At 49.6% G+C, this 16,488-nt stretch overlaps 1 protein-coding gene across 5 annotated transcripts in view; it reads left to right on the top strand.

The window, feature by feature from the left end:
- Positions 1 to 10,072, top strand: part of Txnrd1 (thioredoxin reductase 1) — an 88,572-nt gene extending 78,500 nt beyond the window's left edge. For all 5 annotated transcript variants that reach the window (XM_036169734.1, XM_036169732.1, XM_036169731.1 and 2 more), the window contains exons 12-14: positions 555 to 650; positions 1,705 to 1,839; positions 8,325 to 10,072. In XM_036169734.1, coding sequence (XP_036025627.1) covers positions 555 to 650; positions 1,705 to 1,839; positions 8,325 to 8,387 — 294 coding nt within the window. In that variant the 3' untranslated portion in view covers positions 8,388 to 10,072. The remainder of the gene's footprint in view (positions 1 to 554; positions 651 to 1,704; positions 1,840 to 8,324) is intronic.
- Positions 10,073 to 16,488: the final 6,416 nt, after the last annotated feature.

The raw sequence follows: 16,488 nt of genomic DNA, 5'->3' as shown, positions 1-16,488 counted from the left end.
TTCCATGTGTATGGGTGTTCTGCCTGCATGTATCTCTGTATCACATGTATACCTTGAAGGCCAGAAGGCATCAGATCCCTTTGGAATGAGAGTTAGACATGGTTGTGAACTGCCAGGTCGATGGCGGGGAACTGAGCCCTGGTCCTCTGGCAGACCACCAGTGCCGCTCAAACTACTGAATATTGTCCATTTCTGTAGTTACTATTTGAGGCTAGACTGTCTGTCAAAAAGAATTTAGGAGCTAAATAATGTAAGAATGTGTCTGTGTGTGCAAGCATCAGAGCTCATATCCCCACTACTCACATAAACCCAACATTGGTGGGGTGGGGGGCGGGTGGACAGACCATAGATGAATGCTGGTTCTTTGATGGCCGCTAGCGTCCCAAACAATGGTGTGCTCCACAGTCAAGTTATTTGCCTTTTGATGAAGTCACATTTATTTATGAACTGTATTGTTCATAAAATAACCGCTAATTATTGAAGCGGCTGCACACCCACGGCTTGACGACAGCCTGCTGAAGGTAACGGTCCACACTGCGTTTGTGTCTTCCCAGGTTTACCACAGCTTCTTTTGGCCATTGGAGTGGACAGTCCCATCCCGAGACAACAACAAATGTTATGCAAAAATAATCTGTAACCTTAAAGACAACGTAAGTGCGGTGATGCTCCTACGGTGACGTTTAGCTCTTGATACAGTCCTCACCATGAGAGTGTGTCATTGGCACTCCACCTGGGTGCAGTGTCCAGGGCACCGTCTGAGGCAGGCTTCTCGGCTCTGGTCCTTGCTGTCCACTCTGGTTCCTGGTACAGGCCCCTCTGCAGGTGGTCAGAGCACACTTGAGTGAAGGAAGTCGAGGGACACTTGGGACTTTTCTGTGGTGAATGAAGAGCAGTGAAGTCCTTTGCTCCCTAAAAGAATGAACACCCCCCTCCCCTGCCCCCAAAGAAAACTCCAAGCCCCAGGCAAGCGGCCACTTTGATCCTCAGTGGCTGGCACTGTAGAGAGCATGTAGTGGAGGGGAGGGGTGACAGCACATGGGTGCACCTTCTCCACACACCAAGCCTCTGGTTTCTGATGTAGGATGTGTAAGGAGACCCGCAGCAGAGGGACCTTGGCTGTTTCTAATGAAGCCTCTGCACGTTAGCGTGTCGCTGGTGGCCGTGTTGCCTGTCTGTTCTGAGCAGAGTGGACCAGTCTAATCCGTGAGCTCTGAAAAGGCACCTGCATAACAGTTCTGTTTTTGGCAGAGATAATCTGGCTTTGAGATTTAGATTTTTCTCCCAAATAAAAAATGCCCACACAGGTATTTCAGAGTTTGCAGGTATTTCCCTTTTGTGCGCCTGTGGAAGGGTGTGGACTATATCAGAGCTGTTTTTGTATGCCAGAATGTTAGCTAAAGGATCTTGAAACTTGAGTGACTTCCGTTAAGTCTCTGTCATCACCCATCAGTTGTCGGGCACTGAGACACCCAGATAGAGAGCCTGGAGGACTGTGCTTTTCCATTCTCTGTTGCATTTAGATTTCGGTGTTTTCCTCCTGCTTAGTGTGAGCTCCTGTTCCCTCCACAGCACGCAGCGGGGCTTTAACAGTGCATGGCAGCCATTTCTGTGAGGGGCTTCTTAGAACTTTGTGGGGAGGTACCCCAGGCTGTGAGGAGAGAGGGGAGAACCGAGTTACCTGTATCACTTTATTTTGCATCTTAGGAGCGGGTCGTGGGCTTTCATGTACTGGGTCCGAACGCTGGAGAAGTGACGCAGGGCTTCGCGGCTGCACTCAAGTGTGGAATGACCAAGCAGCAGCTGGACAGCACTATTGGTATCCACCCAGTCTGTGCGGAGGTGAGTCACATGCCCGCATTTGCCACTCAGAGCGGCAGGCCTCGGGCTCGCTGCTCCTGAACCTGATCATGTGGCAGTGATTGATATTGCCTCCACAGAGGCTCGCCTTGTAGAGCTCCCCTTTTTTCATATTTACCGCTGCTGTTATAGACTAGAGACTTCTGCCTTGCAGACAGACAGAAAATTGTTGAGAATGCTTAGAGAAACTGGCCTTAAGTCTTTAATTTATCCATGATCAGGCAGCACACACCTTTAATTACAGTATTTGGGACTCGGAGGTAGTTAGAGCTGTGTGGGTTGAAGCCTAGCTTGGTCTACATAGCAAGCTCCAGGCTAGCCAGGGCTACATAGTGAGACCCTGTCTCAAAGGAAGAAAAAACAATAACAAAACTTTTCACAACTGTTATTCCTATATGTCCTAAAGTATTGCCATGGTGATGATTTACCTTCTATGTTAGTTATCTGGGAAAGTCTCAAAGCTAAAGATGATGTCTGCTTCTGAGCTTGTGGGTATCCGAGGGTGATGCTGGGACGTGGTGCTTGTAAGACACCGAGCAGATGTCAGTGAAACTGGAGAGTGCCTGGTGCGGGCCTCTGGGTGTCAGTGTTGGCTCACTGTCGGCCTCTCCAGGCTAGCATACTATTCCTATGTAGGGATCGTAAGCCGAGTGTGAAGTGGGAGAACTCAGTGGTTTAGGTTTATGTTGTGTGCGTGCATGTGTGTGTGTGTGTGTGTGTGTGTGTGTGTGTGTGTGTGTGCGCGCGCGCGTATACGCGTGCGTTCTTACCGGATCATATTCTGCAGCTCATAACTGGCTGGTTTCCGTTTCCAGTTGTGCTTGTACAACTGAACGCTTTGTTGAAGATATGAAATGTCAGCTCTGAGAAGGTGGGAAGGGAGGGGCTGAGGAAATGGCTCAGTGGGTAAAGTGCACTCCGGTGTGGTGGCATGCCTCTGTGACCCCAGTACGGAGGTGGGGTGGCGTTGTCAAAGGCTCAGGGAAGGGAGACAGGTGGATCCTGGAAGCAGGTTCAGTGAGAGAGTGTCTAAAAATATAAGGTGGAAAGCCACAGAAGACATCTGAAGTTGACTTTTGGCCTCCACACGTGTGCATGCGCACACAATCGTGCACAAACACACAGAGACATACACACATATGATACACACAGAAGGCTTGGATGTGACTTGGTGGAGTGCTTGCCTCTGCATGCATAACGCCCTTGGTTCAATCCCCAGCATACCCCTGTGATCCTAGTACTAAACTGGAAGCAGGAGACTCAGAAGTTCAAAGTCATTCTCAGCTACGAAGTGAATTTGTGCACAGAATGGGCTGTTGTTGGGTTTTGTTTTGTTTTTTACTCTTTGGGTGCTTTGTTCTCGTAGGGGCCACCGCCCAGCTCCCAAATAGTACACACAACAGAGGCTTATTCTCTCGCATAAATGCCTGGCTTTAGCTTAGCTTGTTTCTTGCCAGCTTTTCTTAAATTATCCCATCTACCTTTTGCCTTTGGGCTTTTTCCTTTTCTTACTTCTATATCTTCCTTTCATTCTTACTCTGTGGCTGGGTGCCTGGGTGCCTGGCCCCTGGCCCCTGGCCCCTGGTGTCCTCTCTTCTTTCCTTGCTCCTTGATCTTTCTTGCTTCTAGATCTCTCTTCCCAGGTTTCTCCTTCTATTAATTCTCTCTGGCTGCCAGCCCTGCCTGCTTCTCTCTCCTGCCTCACTATTGGCCATTCAGCTCTTTATTAGACCATCAGGTGTTTTAGACAGGCACAGTAATGCAGCTTCACAGATGCAACATGAAAGAATGCAACACATCTCTGCAGCATTAAACAAGTGTTCCACAGCACACACAAATGTAACACATCTTAAAATAGTATAGGCTAAAGACCCTGTCTTTAAAACAAACAAAAGCACAGGGGGGGTGGGGACACGACACCGAGCTTCTGCTTGCTCTGCCTCTCTGTCATTAGGAATGGAGTCCTCCTCCAGACTGACTGGAAACTAAACTGCTAACCTGTTTCTCTGAACAGGCACGCAGAAAAGTGGGGCATGAGTCATTTACAAAAACCAAAACCTAATCTGCAAAAACCATAAAGACTTCAGGGTCTAGATTAATACTATTTATTTGTTTGTTTATTTGGTTTTTCAGGACAAGGTTTCTCTGTGTACCCCTGGCTGTCCTGGAATTCACTCTGTAGACCAGGCTGGCCTCAAACTCAGAGATCTGTCTGCCTCCGCCTCCTGAGCAGGATTGAAGGAGTGCTCCACTACCACCCGGTTTTGGTTAATACTCTTTGGCCGTATCTTTTATTCAGGGCAATGGCAGGCTGCCTGCCTGGGGAAGATGCTGGTGAATTTTGGTTTTTAAGAGTATATTAGCAGTACCATGAATAGGCTTATGTGAGAAGACAGAAATCGGGCTGACGAGATGACCTGGCAGTTAAGAGTTTAGACCCCTTTTGCAAAGAGCCTGAGTTCGTCCCCAGCACCCATGTCAGGGGCTTCACAACCACCAGTGACCACTCCGGGGACCTTAGACACCTGCACACACTTGGCATTTGCTCACATATACACATAAACAATTTTTAGGTGATAAAAATAAATAATAAAATTTTTTTTAAAAAAGAAAACAACAGAAATCTATCCCCTGCCGGGTGGTGGTGGTGCACACCTTTAATCCCAGCACCCAGGAAGCAGAGCCAGGTGGATCTCTGAGAGTTCGAGGCCAGCCTGGGCTACCAAGTGAGTTCCAGGAAAAGGCGCAAAGCTACACAGAGACTGTCTCGAAAAACCAAAAAAAAAAGAAAGAGAAAGAGAAAGGGAGAGAGCGAGGGAAAGAGGAGAGAGAGAGGGGGAGAGAGAGGGAGGGAAGAAAGAAAGAAAGATAGGTAGGTAGATAGATAGATAGATAGATTCTGGCCATGCCTCCTCCCTCCACCAGCCTGCTTCCATTACACTGTGGGAGGTGAACTGAGGAGAACGTGGCTGTTAAGGAAGAGAAGAGGGAAGGTGTCTGGAAGTGTGGAGGCACTGACAATGACCTCCCACTGCCTGCACGAGGGCCTACTACTGTGTGCCAGGCACCGTGCTCGCTTGGGTTAGCTTTTCTATCCCTTTCCTCAGGAAGTTGAGGGCAGCATCTCCTGGTGACAGACAGTGACACTGAGGACAGGTCACAAGGACTTGGCCCTCGGTTGTCTGAACTGTGATCTCGGTCAGCAACAGCTTCTCAGCGAAGTCTGGCACATCTCTGCTCTTCAGCTTGGCTTGCAGCAAAGTGTGCTAAAGTAGGAACTGTCCGGTGTGGACCCGACAGAAAGGTCGTGACAAAGTGTAGACGTAGCATTTGGCACTATATCCGCTGACCAGGTGGCTCTTCTCCCCGGGACCTTCCCACCCGGAAGGAGCAGCTTGACCAGACGTTGTTTGTTGTTTTGTTATCCTTGCTGTGAACCCTTCTTGATGAGAAATTAGAATTTCAGCAAATCCAAGGCTTTCCCAACTGCAGAAGTCTTTTTTACGGGGAAGGGTCTTGATCTAGAAGTGTGAAGTTTGGCTCTCAAGGGATCTTCTCTGCTGAAGGCTGAGCTGACTCAGGTAGCTGTGAGGCAGGGTCCAGACACTTGCTATCTGGAGTGCTGCCCAGTGGGCCCCGGGATGGTTGCTGCTGGCCTGTGACAGAAAGGGCTGGAAATAAAGAGAAGGGTCAGAAACTTGAGCCATTTGACAGTTTACATGCCCTAGTTGACATGCCTTTTAGAATTTCATTCTCCTAATATGTTTTGTTGAATTTCGCAAATGTCAGCCCATAGACATAGATAGAAATCATGGTAAATTAGAAACCAGTCCTAAGTTAGTTCTGAAATGGCCCGGGCACCCGAGCCATTGGTAGCCTCGCAGCAAACACTCAATGAACTCTGCCTGCTGCCACGTGAAGGATCCCAGGAGAAGACAAGCATTGTGTACCATTTACCCCAGAGGAGTAGTTACTACAGACACGGAAGATTCTCCACTTAACACTTCATCTTTAGGCCATACAGTTTCCTTCTGGAATTTCTGTAGGAATCCGTTCTTGTTCTGACTGGAGATCTTGGAGAAGCCCCAGTGCCTGGAGTGTCAGCAATGCCTGAGTGATTCCAGCTAAGCAGCTTCACTTGTGTGTGTGTGTCGGGGGAGCTAACACAGAAAGCTTCCAGAAAGATTTTTTTTTTTTTTTTTTGAGCTGAGGATGGAACCCATGGCCCTGTACTTGCTAGGCAAGCGCTCTACCACTGAGCTAAATCCCCAACCCCAGAAAGATCCTTTTACAGTGTCTAATGTCTTAAATGAGGTTGGCTGCAGCAGCACATGCTACGTCAGGGTGAGGGAAGGAAACAAGGATTCTGAGCTGAGCCCCGCTTAAGCTACACACAGTGAGACCTTGTTTCCAGAAAACAAAATAACCAGGCCTATCTTAAATGCATCAAGAATTTTTGTTTGTTTTGAACATTCAGTACATTCCCATTCTAAAGAGAGGGTGGGAACCCAGGGGCACAGCTAAGCCAGGGCGAGACCCCAGTGTCCCAGTGGAAGTGTCCAGAGCTTCCTCTGGTGTCCTGCGTGCTGCCCTCCACGGTCACTTTTCACACACAGGTATTTCGAAAGAGTTCTAAAGCAGTGGTACAGGAGTTGACATCTCTGGGAAATGGACCCTCCCATCTTCCCATGGGCCTGTTGTCAGTGACGACTGGCTTCTGCCAGCACAGGAAAAGAAGTAACAGCTCTTTTTGTTAAATGCTCCCACCCCTCGATGGGTTAGTTCTTTTCCAAACCTCTTTCTAAATCTTTCTACACCCCAAAAACGAAATGTAAGCTTGCAGGTGTCAGGAGCCAAGAGTTTGTTTAAATATACTCTCTGCTCATTCCTTACCTCCTATCATAAAGACTGGAAGCCCTCGTCTGAGGGTGTCTTAAATTGTACACAGTACTGTTATCCTAACAGCTATTTTCATTATCACACATTGTCCCCGTCCGTAATGCACATTTTTTAAACAAAGGAAACAGTTGGGCAGGCTCACTGTGTCAGCGTGGAGTGTAAGGGTGCTAATGAGCCTCGCAATTCAGTGTGAATGTACTTTTTCCTGTAGTTACAAAAGGGACTTTACATCCCTGCTCACAAAGATGAATCCCCATTACAGTTGCCTGGTTTTGAATGTGAATTTTCATATTTTAGGAATTGGCCTGGAAGTCCTCAGGTCTGAAATTTGATGCTGCTGTTGGTTTATAGGAAAAGGCTGAGCCTCACTCAAAGGTTAAGCCAGAGCAAAGGCCTCCTCGGCGTTAGAAACCCCTTCAAAGGCTGCTTGGTTGATCCCAGGTGCTTTGGTCCGTGTGTCAGGATGGCCTTGATGTCATGTTCTTTTCTTCTTGGATTAGTAATGGTGGTTCGTAGGTGGTACACGGAATGCTGTTAGGAAAACCGCCGTGAGCTGGAACTCAGTCTGGGCGACTGTCTCAAATAATGGATAAAGTTAGTGTTCTAAGAACCAAGTTTTTGAGAACCAGGGAAGGTATTATTTGGTATCATGCAGTCCGTGTTTGCTTCCTCTGGTACACCTCCAAATGCCCCGTGGCCTTCAGTTAAGGAGGCTGTGCTCGGAGGGGCAGGTCGAGCCTATTGGCTGTGGTTTAAAGCTCCCTAGGCTGTGCCGACATTGGAAATCCTGAGAGGTTAGCAACAGTCTGCTATGTTGTTAGATGTGTAACCTTTGTGACTGGAGGCATTAGGGGACCTGATGAACCCGAGGACTTCACAAAAGCAGAGGGTGTAGTGAGACAAACTTTTGCCCGAGAGGAGCTGGGAGGAATTGAGCAATGGGCACGCAGTGTTTCTAGTAAAGTGTCACTGGAGGAGGCTCCAGTTCAGGAGATTCGCATATCCGAGTGCCCACTCACAGAACAGCACTGGGCACCCGACACCGGGAAGCGAAGGTGGAACTCAGCAGAGCTTCCTGGCCACTGCGATGTTTGTGCATCAAGGTGGGCCGCCTGTAAGGTGACTGGGGTCTGTAGGGTCTCGCTGCAACTCTGGGCTGTGACCACAGAGCTACAGAACAGAACAAGGACGTGAGCACTGTTGTGGAAACAAGAAGAGGGAAGCGGGGGTGGGACCAACAAGAACTGCAGAACAACAGAAGGAGGTTGTTGAGTCCCTCCAGCTCATCCTTCTGTAGCCTGCGTCCTTTCCATGGTTTTAATCTGTATGAGCTGGGCTTAGCTCTCCGTGTGGAAAGCAAGGGTAGTGAGTACTTCCTAACCACTGAGTGTTTGTCCACACTCGAAACTGCTCATTTTAATGCAGTCCCTCCTGTTACCTCTGGAGAACTGGTCACACTCCTTTGGTTCTGGCCATTCTCCCTGACACCTGAGTCATTTCCATGATTTGCTGCTGCTGTCTGTGGACTCCTTTGCTCACAGGTTTGAAAATTCTTCTCTTCCCTGCAGATATTCACCACGTTGTCGGTGACGAAGCGTTCTGGTGGAGACATCCTCCAGTCTGGCTGCTGAGGTTAAGCCCCAGTGTGGATGCTGCCGCCAAGACTACAGATCTGCTTTGCTTCCTTGCCCACATCCAGGGGAAGTTCAGGAAGGCTCTCGGGCTCTCGGCACCTATCCAAGATGCTGGCCTAAGGCCACCAGGTCCCTGGGATCTCGTGGGTAGGAGGAGGCAGGTGGAAGGCTGCAGCATCACACTGGGGTCACCTTAACAGACTCAGACAGACATTCGGCAGTGCATCGGAGATGCGTCCATGAAGTCACCAGCCGCAAGCCCAGAGTGGTAGGCTGTGATGGAGCAGCTGCCAGATGGACTGTTCAGCTCGACCTCCCCTTTAGCTTGTATAATCTTGTTTTCCAGCTGTCTGATGTCAGTTCTATTTTCTTTTTTCTCCATGGGGTTAATGATACTAGAGATAGGGAATGTTAGCAATCAGTTTTGGTCTAAAAGCATGTCGTGGCTGGACTACATAGTCGTGCTGTGAAGAAGGGGGATGATTCAGCTTATGAAAGCCACAAACGTTTGTCCCGAGAAAGAGTGATCACCCTGTGAAGTCTTATGTCCAGAACAAGAAAAACCATGGTCCACTTTTTGCAAGTTTCCCACTGAGCATGTCACTGAAACTGCTTAGATGCTGGAGATGCAGCTTGGCTTGCCTACTTGAACTCCATTGCATGGCCATTGCAGGACTGTAGATTGTTGCCAGCCTAGAGGCTGATGAACAGCAAATGTCTTTCTTGATACAGTTTATTGTCCATTGGTCTGAGTGAGCTGCGATTGTTCACAATGGAAAATGCTTAATTTGCTTTAAACTTCTTGTTTTTGTGAGGTGGATTTAGTTCTAAGCTGCTGTCCCCTGAGAATACATTCAGAGGCCAGTAGCTCTTTCCAGACATAGCACATAAATCTTCTGAGGTAATTACTTTTGTAAGGAAGCTGTTCATAACATAAGTTATTATTATTATTGAACACAGGTGGATGTGAAGGATTTTCATTGAAAAACCAAATGGTTTTTCCTTTTTCTATTGAATGAACCCAGTGGAACTCTGGCAGCTTGCTGCTGGTGTTTTTACAGCGTGATTTTAGCTCCTGGGTTAAGAGACTGTGAACGCGCAGGCTGAGGACTGTGTTCACATCATCTTCCCACTGTAGCAGCCATCAGGCTGCCTGCCCTGGTCCTGTGGCGCCTTGTTTTACCCTCTCCTCTACCCGTCTGACCCTGCAGTACTGAGTGGTGCCACAGAACACTTCTGGGCCACCTCAGGCAACGTGTTTGCCTAGTGTCCAGCCAGCAGCACCTCCGCTGCCCCACAGGGCTCCCTCATGTCCTCACCGTCAGTTTATATGAAGACAGTAGGAAGAGGAGAAAGGTCGGGGACCCCGGGAGTCAACTGTTCAGTTTTATTTATTTATTTCTTGATTTTTCTCCCAAGTCTGCCAGTCTCTGCGATTAGAACGACAGTGTAGATTAACTGTGCCTAATCATGTTATGATTCTCTTAGTGGAATGGAGTGTTCTGCCCCATGAGAAGGAATAGTCTTCATTGTTTATATTCTGCCCCATGAGAAGGAATAGTCTTCATTGTTTATGTTCTGTAATCGCACAATGTTCTGTAACTCAAATTCCAATTCCATGTATTTTTGTTACAAATTTTTTGGGGAAAAAAATGTGAAACAGTAAAAAGTGTTAATTCGCATGTGCCTTCTTATTGAGTGACGGTTCGGGCTTCTTTGACGCTGCAGAGGGCTGAGTGGGCCCGTGGATTTGTGTGGTGGCCTCCGTGGTGCCATGCTACCTCCTGGGCAGTACCAGCTGAGGGTTCCCTTACAGGGTGATGGCTCGTCATTTACCTTTTCCAGTTCCGACTGGCTGTTCACACCAGCCATCCACATCATTAAATCACATTCTGGTGTCCTGGCACTGTGCACATGGAGAGTCTCCTCGTCTGTTCCCCAGCCCCTGTGAATGCAGTCTCTGGTTTCCATTGAGTGGACAGCGGTGACATGTCACAGATCTCTGTGCCTTCTTGTCTTCCCAAAATGTATTTGCTTTTCACCGTGAACAGCTGCGGGCTGCCATCAGTACCTCCCTGAGTGCCCTGAGGCACGTGCCAGACACTGGTCAGTCGACATACGCTGGCTGGCTTGATCCTTAGCACCCTGAGGGGAGGTGTGAGTCACTTCTTCAGGATTTTAGTCAGTTTGTGGTACACCAAGTTACAAAGGCCAGGCCTGTGGCACCAAAATCCAGCCTCAGTCCCCTTGCTACACTGCATCTGACAGGCAGGTGTCGTGGGCTGCACATCGGCCTTGTACATCCCATTCACAGCCCCGTTTTGTGCTCCCTGCACTCTGAGGTGCTCTAACTTCCTGGCGGACCTGCCGCTGCCATCCCCCTTCGCTCTATACCTTCATCTCGCTCCAGTACCACACACAGCAGGTCTTGCTCCTAAACCACCCTTGGCCCAAGCCCTTGAGGTCTTGGGTGTGTAATTGGGCCCAGCTCCACCAGTTGGGCTTGCCATCCGCTTTCTGGCCCCAAATACACAGCTGCTAGGCAGAGGTGCCCAGCAGACACAAGCCAGGAGTTCCAGAAAGGTCAGAGCTTCAGCCAGGAGGAGTCCTGAGAGAACAGCACCCCAAGATGATGCCGGGGACCCTTTGGAAATGAAGGCTAGAGGCTCCTGATGAGGGCAGACAAAGGTGGTGGAAAGAGGGCTGGAAAGCAGCCTGGGAGAGCAGGAGCTGCACCTGAGGCACTGGAACACCGAGATGTTGGCTGCCTTTGCTGAGAGCCACGCTTCCTCCTGCCTCACCCCAGTCCCCGCCCTGGGTAACCGCTGCTTGGTTTTTATTGTCAGCTGGACACAAACTAGAGAACAGTTGAACTGAGTTTAGATTGGCCACAGGGTATGTCTGTGGGGCACTCACTGCCTTGGCAAATGATTGATGTGGCACGGCCCCGCCCACTGTGGGTGGTGTCTCCGGGCAGATGGTTCTTGAAGCTCGCTGAACCAGACAGACTCAGCAGGTCAGTCAGCAGCGTTTCTAGGTGGTCCCTGCCCTGACTTCCCTCAGTGAGGGACTGTTACCTGGAAGTGTAAGTTGAGATAAACCCTTTCCTCCCCAAGTTGGTTTTAGATCCCCATTTTATCGAAGCCAGCTTTGAGTACATTGAATCCCCCTGCAGTCCCGACTCAAGCAGTCTAGGTTCGAATCCCAGCTCTGCCGCCTCTGACTTGATTCTGTCTCAGGTCCCTCATCTGTGAAATGTGAGCTTGTACCTGGCAGACTAGCAGAGGGATCACCTTTGTTCAGTAATGAGCTGGAAGCTGAAAGACCAAAGCATTGTACCAACATCTGGGTCTCGCCCTCTCTCCCATTAGGGTCTTTCACAGACGCCTGAACTTGCCTGTGCCTCCAACCACCCAGCGCTCACAGCGATGCCAAGCTCATGTAGGAGGAATTCCACACTTTCTTTGGACTGAAAAAGCACACTGTGACATGTAGACTGTGTTGCTCCTTTCTCGTTTCCATGGCAACTGCCCCTTTTCAATTTCCCTGCATCTCTTGCTGATTTATATTGCCTGTATGTTTTCCTTCTGACATCCCTTCACATTCCTTATTCTGATCAAATTGCATAACAACCCGGTATGTGCAGCCAGGTGCCCACTCCCTTAGCCCTGGGTCTGGGAGGGCTCGGCCGGCACTGTCAGTGAGAGGGTGGGACTCAGTCACTACCCAGCAAAATGAACGTCACCCATGAGCATTGTTAGTGTTGCTGAGGTAGTGACAGCTGGGTCGCCTCAACTGCTAGGTGCCGTGAACAAAAGGCCCAGCATTTGCCAAAGCCTTAACTTTGAAAAATGCTTCAGAAGGTGACGGCGCAAACCTGGAAGGAATTCCAATGGCCTGATCTCTGAATGTCTCCGTAGTAGGCTCTTGGCCTATTGAGTCAGATGGATTCAGTTCCCATACACTTGTAGATGAGCTGCTGTTACTGTGCGGCTGTGTTTGGGGTGCCAGAAGAGGGCAATTCAGAAACACATGCTTAGAAGAGTGAAGACCTTCATGTAAGCCTGCCTGAGAGGCGGCAGAGAGAAGAAGCCTTATGCACGGTAGCCTGGAAACAGTGAGCTGGTGCTCACGTGAGCCTTTGTGGTACAGGTGACTCCTGAGGCCCAGAGAAGGCCTGCCCCCTGGTGTCTGTAGCTCCTACCTGCCGACCTGCTTGTTTTGTAAGACAGACACTTGGATGAGCCACTCATGATGGGATGACTTGCTTGTGAGGCCTTAAGTCCCACCTCCACCCCAGCCACCTCTGAAAGGTCCCACCAAAAGCGAGATGGCTCAGCTGGTAAATACATCTGCCGCCAAGCCTGCTGAATGAAGGAACTAACTCCCTCAAGCTGTCCTCTGACCGCCTTCACACACTTGCCCCTCCTCCCCCTGCACACACACAAATTAATTAATAAAAATGTAAAGGTCCCACATATTCCACTTTGTTATTTTCCCCCTTTAACTTACATATCTATCTATCTATCTATCTATCTATCTATCTATCTATCTATCTATCTTTCTATCTATCTATGTGTGTATATATACACATGTATATAGATGTGTGTGTGTGTATATATATATAATGTGTGGTTGTATGTGTATGTGTGCCATAGCACATGATGTGAAGGTCATAGGACAACCAGGGGTGTTGGCCCTCACCTTCCGCCTTGTTTGACTATGGGGTTTCCTGTGACCTGCCACTGAACACCAGGCTAGCAGGCTGTCCCTTGAGCTTCCTGATACTCCCTTGCCTCAGCCTCACATTTCCATAGGAGTTCCGGGATGACAGGTATGCACTGTTGTGTGTCTGGCCTTTAAGTGGGTTCTGGGGACTCATCTTCACATTTGCGTGCATGCCTTTACTCCTGAGTCATTTCCCCTGCCGGAGTTTCAGTGGGGAACCCCAACGTGTGACGACTCAGAGATGGTTCTCTCTGAGGTTGCCGCTTCTGAGCCACACAGACACGTAGATGCATGTCACTCTGGAGTCCAGCTTTAGCTCTCTTGAAGGGGATCCTGTAGTACTTTCTAAACATCTGGCCAGTTGTTTACTGTTTTCTAGGGTCTGTTGGGTGAGCCGTGAAAGGCCCCATTACATAGGGGGGGCTTCTGGAACTTTCCATCTCCCCGCCTCTGAGTGGAAAGCATTTCTGACCTGGCGGTTATTTTTGGCAAACACGAGCTGCCCTCAGAAAGGGCCCTCAGTGTAGAATATCCCTGGCAAGCTGGTTGCTGGAGTCTGTGGGTGAAGCTGTAAACTGTGGACCCTAGGCAGCTCCAGAGAGTTCTGTTTCCTGCTCTGTTCCTTCCCACTTCCTCTCTCCCAACCCTTGACTAACAGGGCGTTGTGTGCTTCCCCGGGTCTGTGGGGACTGTGGGGCATAGGACTGTATGGTTGCTTCTCTAACATACTTTTCCCTGCAGACCTGCTGCCCCACCCCTACCCTAGCACCCAGACAGCCTTTGCCTGTTCCCATACTGTCCCTTCCAGGAGGCCTCTATCCTGGATGAGACATTGGCTTTCTGTGGGAGCTGTGGGTGTGCTGCCTGGGGCTTGGTAGGTTGCCCCTGGATTTGTCTAGGCCTTGTTTGCCACACAAAAATAGATCTCCTGGGAGGTCCAAGCGGGGCTGATTGACCCACCCACCTAGGTAATGAAAACACAGAGTGCCCAGGCCACCATGGCGGACAAGCCATTTCGGGCCACTGAGAACAATACCACCGTAGCTCTTGTTGGCTAACCTTCCAGCCGAATCCCTGTGTCTTCTGTGGTGGCTGTGGTGGCTCAGTGGACTCTGGACATTGGCTCTTCACGTTCCCTTGGTCCATCCAGGCCTGGCAGGAAAGCTGTGGTAATCTAGTCTTCAGCATCAGGCAGAGACAGTTGGCATCCTCAGACATCACCCTTTGCCATCTCTCAGCTCTGGCTTGTGTGCTCCTTACCCAGGAGAAACACTGTGGACAAAGGACGAGCCACTGGCAGGGGTCACCCAGCCTGTCACAGGTCAAGTCTAGACTTGGACACAGATCCAGTTTTCCTTCAGAGCGGGTGACTTTGCCCTTACTCTGTACCCACCTTCTCTGTTCCCTCTTCCAGACACCCAAACTACAAGCATTTGGGAAACAGCCTGGTGTATTTTATTTTTTCTAATTTCATATCTGTGTGTGTGTGGTGAGTTCTGTGTGTGTTGTGTGAGTTCTGTGTGTATGTGTGTGTGTTATGTGAGTGATTTCTGTGTATATGTGTGTTGTGTGGGTGAGTTCTGTGTGTGTGTGTGAATGCCGGGTGTGTATGGTGCATGCCTTTGTGTGTTTGTGTGTGTTTCAGGCTGTTGAGTATCTGAAGCAGAGGAAGTGAATCTGTGTACCTCACTGCATCTGCAGACAAAGGGGCTGTTTTGTTAGCTCTCTAGAAAGGATGGTGATGAGGCTGGAGAGCAGTTAAGAGCACTGACTGTTCTTCCAGAAGTTTTGGGTTCAATTCCCAGCACCCACATGACAGCTCACAACTGCTCTGAGTGATTTGACACCCTTACAAAGACATACATGCAGGCAAAACAATAATCAATGCATATGAAATAAAAATAAACCATTTTAAAAAGCAAAGGGTGGTGATGAGGATGAGTTCGGCACTGGATTTGAACCCAGCATGCTCTGTTTCCCCTGCTGTCTCTCAGGTTAGAGTACAGGAGCTTAAAGTGGAGCCATTTTGTATAGGGACATTCTGCTTCCTGGTTTATGACCCCCAACCACAGGAAGAAGGTAGCCGTGAGGTCTGGAGATGAGGACATGAGGCAGGTCTGGGCACCGATAAACAACAGGGACCAAGGGACACTTGGACTCATCACAATAGGTGTTTAAATCATTATTAGAGTGCTTCCTCAAGCACTCAGCATTGAACAGGATCCCCACAAGAGCCCCTGGCCCCCCTCAATGACAAGGCATGCAGAAGCATAATTGTAGGTAGGGGCCCAGAGGACCTCAGGGGCCTGGCCTTCTGGTTTCTGTGGCAACGAGTGGGGACTCGTGAGAGAGGACATTTGTAAGGTACAGACAGTGGTGTCCTGCACCCTCTGTGTCCTGACCCCAGAATACCCTCTCCTGACCTTCAGAGATGTTGGAAACTGCTGTCTGCTTTCCCTCCAGAATGTGCAGTCCTGGGCAGCTCCAGGCCACTGTGGGAGCCTTTCAGCCCCTCTAACGGGGGTTAGATCCTGAATTCCTCCTAAATCCATGTTAGGTGAAGAAACTGAGGTAGGAAACATCAAAACCGCTTGTCCAAGCTCACAGAGCTGGGAACCCAGAGAGTCGGGACTTGAATCCAGGCCGACTGCATCCCGTTCACATCTGGGTTCCGACACCTTGGATTATGTGTGACGTATAGGACAGTCACGCACGGCGCCAGCTCACGGTGTGCTGGGAGAAGCCCTACAAATCAGAGCTAGGGCACAGTCCATTCAGAAGCCGGCACAGGACGAAAAGTAGTTAGGAAATCCTGAAGGCGGGGTGATGGTCACTCGACTTTCTTCCTTCGTTCCGTCTATCTCCATGTACTTACTGAGCATCCAACACTCAAGCCTGTAAAGCAAAACACAGTTGTGCCCTTTAGGCTACTGTCTAACAGGGAAACGGGAGAGGAAGCCGTGATGACGCAGAGCTGGGAGCCTCCGGTGGAGTGAACTATGTCTGATTTGACTTTCCTGCATGTAGCGCAGCAAGTCCCAGATTCCAAGATGCCTGCTCCCCCCTCCCCCCACCACCATGCCCGGGCAAAATACAACCAGCTTGTTAACCCAGTGTCTGACAGGCAAGGGTGAAAGGATGGGTGGGAAGCCCTGCCTGGCCTGTGTGGGTGTTCACCTAGGTAAGGCTGAGGAAAAGGTTTACTGCAGATCTGAGAGAGAACACAGCCAGAGGTGTCTGGAAGAGTGCGGACTGAACATGGCCAGCAGAATAGACCAGGCCCTGAGAGGTGAGAGAGAAGAGGAAGAGAAGAGAGGGAGCCAAGAGAGCTGGAAGCCAAAATGGCTGTTATAGGGACTCAGACTAGCTG

Source organism: Onychomys torridus, chromosome 20 (assembly GCF_903995425.1).
Source record: "Onychomys torridus chromosome 20, mOncTor1.1, whole genome shotgun sequence".
Lineage (NCBI taxonomy): Eukaryota > Metazoa > Chordata > Mammalia > Rodentia > Cricetidae > Onychomys > Onychomys torridus.
Note: the sequence above shows the minus strand (reverse complement) of the source record. Positions and strands in the feature narration are given on the sequence as shown.